The 8694-nt window shown below is 29.8% G+C and overlaps 1 protein-coding gene across 1 annotated transcript in view; it reads left to right on the forward strand.

Moving 5' to 3' along the window:
- Positions 1–2307, forward strand: part of LOC129951006 (uncharacterized) — a 54647-nt gene extending 52340 nt beyond the window's left edge. Inside the window, exons 8-9 of the mRNA XM_056062994.1 lie at positions 562–728; positions 804–2307. Of these exons, the coding sequence (XP_055918969.1) occupies positions 562–728; positions 804–1012 (376 nt within the window). The 3' untranslated portion in view covers positions 1013–2307. The remainder of the gene's footprint in view (positions 1–561; positions 729–803) is intronic.
- Positions 2308–8694: the final 6387 nt, after the last annotated feature.

Here is an 8694-nt window from a genome sequence, read left to right on the forward strand (position 1 = left end):
TGGTGATTTTACATGCTCGAGAGAGGACTTTACTTCTCAATTGCCTTCTAAGTCCAAAGAAGCAGCGATTTGCAAGAGTTATTCTTCGTTTGATTTCAGCGCTGGTATCGTTGTCTGCATTAATAGCGGTGCCTAGGTAGACAAAGTCCTTAACTACCTCAAAGTTATAGCTGTCCATGGTGACGTTTTGTCCAATACGTCGTCGTTCAGTGTCCTTTTTTGATGACAGCATATACTTGGTCTTGCCCTCATTGACCACTAAACCCATCTTCTTCGCTTCCTTCGCAATGCTCAAAAACGCTCCAGATTCATAATATCGTTTTCTATTATTAATGGCAAAGTTTCTCTTCACACATTAAACATTTGTTTATTTCACTTAAAAAATACTCCTTATTTTAAATATCAAAATGAAACCTCTTATTGGAAAAGCCTGTATAATTGATCTTTTTTTAAGAAAATATCACTGAGAAATATTCGTAGTAAAATGTATTACTTCTAAAATTTAATTTTATTACAAATAAAACATTTTTAATTAATTTTGTTTTAATTTTCTTCTTCTAGGCTAATTAAAGAAGACGAATATGAAGCTCGTGTTGGTGCCCGTTTCCCAATCAAATGGACTGCCCCAGAAGCCGCCAATTATAGTAAATTCTCAATTAAATCTGACGTGTGGAGTTTTGGCATTTTACTAACTGAATTAGTTACTTATGGACGTATTCCATATCCAGGTAAATTATATATAATTCAAATCAATGATTTATTTGTATTTATACTTCTTTTTTTTTTTTCTTCAAAAAATAAAGGTATGACAAATGCTGAAGTATTAACTCAAGTCGAGCATGGCTATCGTATGCCAGTTCCACCAAATTGTGAATCACGTTTATATGAGATTATGCTCGAATGCTGGCACAAAGATCCAATGCGTCGGCCTACTTTCGAGACATTACAATGGAAATTGGAAGATTTCTATACATTGGATCAAAGTGATTACAAAGAAGCTCAGGCTTACTGATAAATGCTTTAAATTGCAATTTTAATTTAAACAAAAACAGAAAATTAAAAAAAAAAACAATAGTATACAATTGTACACAAAAAAAAAGAAGAAGAAAACAGAAGAAAAAGTTATTCTATATATATATACAATGCATATATTTTTTTTGTTCATACAAAAATAATATATTTATTTTCTCTTAAATAATTTCTTCTCCGCGCGATTCCGTAGTAAGACGAACACACAACCAACAAAAACAATAAAAAAAAAGATAAGTGTATTTAAAAAAAAAAAACAAAAATTCTAGTAAATGTATTTATCACAAATTATTTAAACAAAAATCTAATAGCACAGACCACCCACGACATAAAATAATTACATTATATAGATTTATTTATTGCAATAGACTTTTTAAATTTCCAATATTTACTAAATAATACAAAATCAAAAAACAGAAATAAATTAAGATAAAAGAGAACAAAAATTAAACGAATTATAAGCTATTAACAAAAAAGAACTCTTTATTTATAAAATTGTTTAATTTAGAGCCAAAAAAAATCTCTTTTTTATAAATATACATATATACCTACTTAAGTATGTAGAAAAGGTACTGTTAGTCAATTATTATTTGTTTCTTCCATTTTAAATATAATTTTCATTTTTCTACAAGGCAAGGCAATAATTATACTATACAAAAAAATGAAAAAAACTAAGTTAAAAGAAAAAAAAATAATGTAACTTACTTACGGAAGCTGGTTTAAATATTTATTTTTATATTTGATTTCATAATAAATGTTGTATATTCTTCCGCGCGAATTTGAAATTTTGTTGGTTTTGCACAAATGACAATACTTTCTGTTCATTAAATCAAAAAGAAACAAAACTATAATTTATTTAAAAGAAAAAAAAACTAGAAACGAACCTACACGAAATGTCTTCAGATTATTTTTGTTTTGTTTTTATAATACAACTATTTTGATTTTGTTTTTTAACAAAGAAAAGAAAAGCTTTTGAACACACAGATACACACGCACGAATGTATAAAACAGTATTAAGTTTATAATCAAATCAAAAACAAACAAAAAAAACTAAATTTTATAAACTATGTAAATGTGACTTTATGTGTAATTAATTCTGAACAATTCCAGCGTAAGAGCTGCTTTAAATTTAAGATTTTAAAAAGCCAAAAAACTGACACCTTCTTTAACACACACAAAAAAAGCACTCCACTGCCATTCAGTTTGCTTAAGTTGCTTTTCAAACAAAAAGGTTTCAAACATGAAGGATATTTTGTATTGTTTTTATTAGTGTAAAGATTCTACTTATAAGAAAATAACTGTTTGAGAAGCCTACCAGAAACCAAAACTGTCCCTTTTTTCTCGTATTGAGTTTGTTTTTTAGAGCAAAACTTTCTGAATTGTTTTTAGTCTTCCTCAGGGATGTAGCTTTTAAAAATACATTTTTTTCAGCACAATCACAACTCAATTTTTAGTAGGGACAAAACTTTATTCTTGACTGAGTTTAATTTTGGCTGGTTTTCAGCAAACTATAAGTCAAAATGCTCTAAATTTAAAATCCTTCAAGCTAAGGAAACACCAAAAAACCAATTCAGACTTACAAACAATCCTAGTAAAAAACTGAAACCTACTAACAAGCAGGACTAGCATTGTCTATTTATTTCTTTGAGACTTTGAGTTCTTACTTTGGCGCCTAGTGGCTGTTTCACATAGTCTTGCTTATTACCTTAGTTTGTTTTTCCAGACATTGAGAACATTTTCCCCATTTTTATTTACCAGCATTTAATTTTGTAGTGAACAAAAGTTATTTCCTTTTTAGAACCAGCATAAGTTGAAATTCTGGTTGTTTCAGTTTAAACTTATAAACCTGGAGTTTAAAATAAATTTAGTACACAAAAGCAACTTTTTTTTTGAAAACCTTTATTTGTTTGAACAAAAAAAAAAACTAAAACTATATCAACCACCAACAGTTATTGCATTTCTTTAACCTTTTTTGTTTGTTAACTTAATAAACGCGCTGTATTTTATTTACTAACTAACTAACTCGACAATTCCAAGTGATTTTCTATATTTTTCGGTGGTGTAATGACCAAATATATAAATAAACACAGAAAGAAAAAAATTTTTTTCTTTTGTTTATGAAGTAAAAAAAAAAATCAATGGCTAAGGCTGATTTTAAATTATCTTTTTTTAAGATAAAAACAAATAATATCTATAAATGAATTGTATTTGGACTACAAATTAAAAAAAGTAACATTAAATTTAACGTCTTTAGCAAAACGCACACACAATTTAATAATGTCTACTAAAAAAAAATAAACAAAAGAATTAAGGCGTCTGATTCTAGTAATAATTTTGCTATTTAACATATTTTTATAAAACAAAATAAAACAAATTTAAAAAAATAACAACAACAACCAAGAATTTAAGAATAATTTAACATCGATTGTTTTGTGCAAGTTGTATGATATTAATCAAATCAATATTATTATTATTATTTTATATATTTTAGTGTACAAATTGCACAAAACACTCTTTAGGAAATGACACACACGTAATTTTAAATTATAAAACAAAAGTCTAGGTACATTTATAATATGTTATTATTATTATTTTGCATTTTAATCATACTTTACTAACAATAGCTCTTTCAGTTTTAATTATGATTTGTTGTTTTGAAAAATAAAACAATACTGAAAAAGCGAAATGTATTAAAATTTAAAAACTATTAAACAATGATAATGAATCAAAATAAAAAATAAATGTGTATAGAAATAACATAAAAACAAGGAAAATATAATTAAAACAAAAACTATATAATTATAAAGTTAAATTAATATTATTATTATTATTAATTATAAAACATACAAAGTTAAGTTTGACTGCATTTCCTTTTAATTTTGTTCTCTTATTATTATAAACTCTCATCTCTCCTTGTTCTCTAAGGTTAGGATTTAATAAATTGAAATTTATTTAAAATAAAAAAATTATTTTTTTCTCATTGCATAATATATTTTATTTTCTCATACATAATTCCTTTACATAAGTATTTCAATAATTTTATTTTGTTTTATTATTGTAAACTGTATTTAGTTAAATTTGTTAAGGAGAGATAATAATGAAAGTGGGTGAAGAACAAACAAAAATAAATATAGTATCTTTTTTTGTTATTTTTATGTAATAAGATACAATAATTAAGAATAATTAATGAAATAATAATCGAATGATTTTCATGAAATTAATTTCTTTTCTATTATGAGATGAAAAATGAATATAATATACATGCAGAACATATATAAAATGCATAATAATTATAAAATTATTTACCAAATTTATGTAATGACAATTGAATTTTAAGAAATGAAATTATTGAGAAGAAATAACATGAAAATTACTTATTAATATTATTATAATTACATTATTATTATCGATTAATTTAATCAAAAAGAAACGTAAAACAAAATAATAACATATAACAAACAAATAAGAATAAAATGAATAGAACAAAAATAAACAAAACACGTATGTATTATGTAAGATCCATATAAATGTAATCTTTTAAATATATATTTTCATTTTATATTTTTTAATTAAATAAAAATAAATTCATCAATATATCAAACCGAATGTCTTTTATTTTATTCTAACATAAGAATTTTCTTTATTACTCAACTTTTGACTTTCACCAAATCCATAAAACTCGGCAATTTGTTTTGTTTGAGTTTTTTGAAAAAAATCGTGGGTCCCTTGGCTGAAAGAAACATTTTTTTCAAAGTTGTTCCCGATCTCATCGAGGTGGACATCGAAAGAAAGGTATTTTCGAGTTCTATTCACATCTGCAAACCCAAAGTTTCTGCGACTACTAGCTCTCGAAATATTTGTGGTTAAGTGAAATCACAGATACAAAAAAGTATCTGATGGCGCTAAATTCTCAACAAAGCCTTGAAATGAGGCGCGACTTTCACTTAATTACACACAACGAACATACTTTTCCAAAGCTCCAAAAAACTTGGCAATTTATTTTGATTGAGTTTTTTGACAAAAATCGTGGGCTAACCCCTTGGCTGAAAAAAACATTTTTTTCAAAGTTGTTCCCGATCTCATCGAGGTGAACATCGAAAGAAAGGTATTTTCGAGTTCTATTCACATCTGCAAACCAAAAGTTTCTGCGACTACTAGCTCTCGAAATATTTGTGGTTAAGTGAAATCACAGATACAAAAAAGTATCTGATGTCGCTAAATTCTCAACAAAGCCTTGAAATGAGGCGCGACTTTCACTTAATTACACACAACGAACATACCTTTCCAAAACTCCAAAAAACTTGGCAATTTATTTTGATTGAGTTTTTTGACAAAAATCGTGGGCATTTTTTTCAAAGTTGTTTCCGATCTCATCGAGGTGGACATCGAAAGAAAGGTATTTTCGAGTTCTATTCACATCTGCAAACCAAAAGTTTCTGCGACTTCTAGCTCTCGAAATATTTGTGGTTAAGTGGAATCACAGATACAAAAAAAGTATCTGATGGCGCTAAATTTTCAACAAAGCCTTGAAATGAGGCGCGACTTTCACTTAATTACACACAACGAACATACCTTTCCAAAATTTCAAAAAACTTGGCAATTTATTTTGATTGAGTTTTTTGACAAAAATCGTGGGCTAACCCCTTGGCTGAAAAAAACATTTTTTTCAAAGTTTCGAAAGAAAGGTATTTTCGAGTTCTATTCATATCTGCAAACCAAAAGTTTCTGCGACTACTAGCTCTCGAAATATTTGTGGTTAAGTGAAATCACAGATACAAAAAAGTATCTGATGTCGCTAAATTCTCAACAAAGCCTTGAAATGAGGCGCGACTTTCACTTAATTACACACAACGAACATACCTTTCCAAAACTCCAAAAAACTTGGCAATTTATTTTGATTGAGTTTTTTGACAAAAATCGTGGGCATTTTTTTCAAAGTTGTTTCCGATCTCATCGAGGTGGACATCGAAAGAAAGGTATTTTCGAGTTCTATTCACATCTGCAAACCAAAAGTTTCTGCGACTACTAGCTCTCGAAATATTTGTGGTTAAGTGAAATCACAGATACAAAAAGTATCTGATGTCGCTAAATTCTCAACAAAGCCTTGAAATGAGCCGCGACTTTCACTTAATTACACACAACGAACATACCTTTCTAAAACTCCAAAAAACTTGGCAATTTATTTTGATTGAGTTTTTTGACAAAAATCGTGGGCTAACCCCTTGGCTGAAAAAAAACATTTTTTTCAAAGTTGTTCCCGATCTCATCGAGGTGAACATCGAAAGAAAGGTATTTTCGAGTTCTATTCACATCTGCAAACCAAAAGTTTCTGCGACTACTAGCTCTCGAAATATTTGTGGTTAAGTGAAATCACAGATACAAAAAGTATCTGATGTCGCTAAATTCTCAACAAAGCCTTGAAATGAGGCGCGACTTTCACTTAATTACACACAACGAACATACCTTTCCAAAACTCCAAAAAACTTGGCAATTTATTTTGATTGAGTTTTTTGACAAAAATCGTGGGCATTTTTTTCAAAGTTGTTCCCGATCTCATCGAGGTGGACATCGAAAGAAAGGTATTTTCGAGTTCTATTCACATCTGCAAACCAAAAGTTTCTGCGACTACTAGCTCTCGAAATATTTGTGGTTAAGTGAAATCACAGATACAAAAAGTATCTGATGTCGCTGAATTCTCAACAAAGCCTTGAAATGAGGCGCGACTTTCACTTAATTACACACAACGAACATACCTTTCCAAAAATCCAAAAAACTTGGCAATTTATTTTGATTGAGTTTTTTGACAAAAATCGTGGGCTAACCCCTTGGCTGAAAAAAACATTTTTTTCAAAGTTTCGAAAGAAAGGTATTTTTGAGTTCTATTCACATCTGCAAACCAAAAGTTTCTGCGACTACTAGCTCTCGAAATATTTGTGGTTAAGTGAAATCACAGATACAAAAAAGTATCTGATGTCGCTAAATTCTCAACAAAGCCTTGAAATGAGGCGCGACTTTCACTTAATTACACACAACGAACATACCTTTCCAAAACTCCAAAAAACTTGGCAATTTATTTTGATTGAGTTTTTTGACAAAAATCGTGGGCATTTTTTTCAAAGTTGTTTCCGATCTCATCGAGGTGGACATCGAAAGAAAGGTATTTTCGAGTTCTATTCACATCTGCAAACCAAAAGTTTCTGCGACTACTAGCTCTCGAAATATTTGTGGTTAAGTGAAATGACAGATACAAAAAGTATCTGATGGCGCTAAATTCTCAACAAAGCCTTGAAATGAGGCGCGACTTTCACTTAATTACACACAACGAACATACCTTTCCAAAACTCCAAAAAACTTGGCAATGTATTTTGATTGAGTTTTTTGACAAAAATCGTGGGCTAACCCCTTGGCTGAAAAAAACATTTTTTTCAAAGTTGTTCCCGATCTCATCGAGGTGGACATCGAAATAAAGGTATTTTCGAGTTCTATTCACATCTGCAAACCAAAAGTTTCTGCGACTACTAGCTCTCGAAATATTTGTGGTTAAGTGAAATCACAGATACAAAAAGTATCTGATGTCGCTGAATTCTCAACAAAGCCTTGAAATGAGGCGCGACTTTCACTTAATTACACACAACGAACATACCTTTCCAAAAATCCAAAAAACTTGGCAATTTATTTTGATTGAGTTTTTTGACAAAAATCGTGGGCTTGGCTGAAAAAAACATTTTTTTCAAAGTTGTTCCCGATCTCATCGAGGTGGACATCGAAATAAAGGTATTTTCGAGTTCTATTCACATCTGCAAACCAAAAGTTTCTGCGACTACTAGCTCTCGAAATATTTGTGGTTAAGTGAAATCACAGATACAAAAAGTATCTGATGTCGCTGAATTCTCAACAAAGCCTTGAAATGAGGCGCGACTTTCACTTAATTACACACAACGAACATACCTTTCCAAAAATCCAAAAAACTTGGCAATTTATTTTGATTGAGTTTTTTGACAAAAATCGTGGGCATTTTTTTCAAAGTTGTTTCCGATCTCATCGAGGTGGACATCGAAAGAAAGGTATTTTCGAGTTCTATTCACATCTGCAAACCAAAAGTTTCTGCGACTACTAGCTCTCGAAATATTTGTGGTTAAGTGAAATGACAGATACAAAAAGTATCTGATGGCGCTAAATTCTCAACAAAGCCTTGAAATGAGGCGCGACTTTCACTTAATTACACACAACGAACATACCTTTCCAAAACTCCAAAAAACTTGGCAATGTATTTTGATTGAGTTTTTTGACAAAAATCGTGGGCTTGGCCGAAAAAAACATTTTTTTCAAAGTTGTTCCCGATCTCATCGAGGTGGACATCGAAATAAAGGTATTTTCGAGTTCTATTCACATCTGCAAACCAAAAGTTTCTGCGACTACTAGCTCTCGAAATATTTGTGGTTAAGTGAAATGACAGATACAAAAAGTATCTGATGGCGCTAAATTCTCAACAAAGCCTTGAAATGAGGCGCGACTTTCACTTAATTACACACAACGAACATACCTTTCCAAAACTCCAAAAAACTTGGCAATGTATTTTGATTGAGTTTTTTGACAAAAATCGTGGGCTAACCCCTTGGCTGAAAAAAACATTTTTTTCAAAGTTGTTCCCGATCTCATCGAGGT

This window comes from Eupeodes corollae, chromosome 3 (genome assembly GCF_945859685.1).
Source record: "Eupeodes corollae chromosome 3, idEupCoro1.1, whole genome shotgun sequence".
NCBI lineage: Eukaryota > Metazoa > Arthropoda > Insecta > Diptera > Syrphidae > Eupeodes > Eupeodes corollae.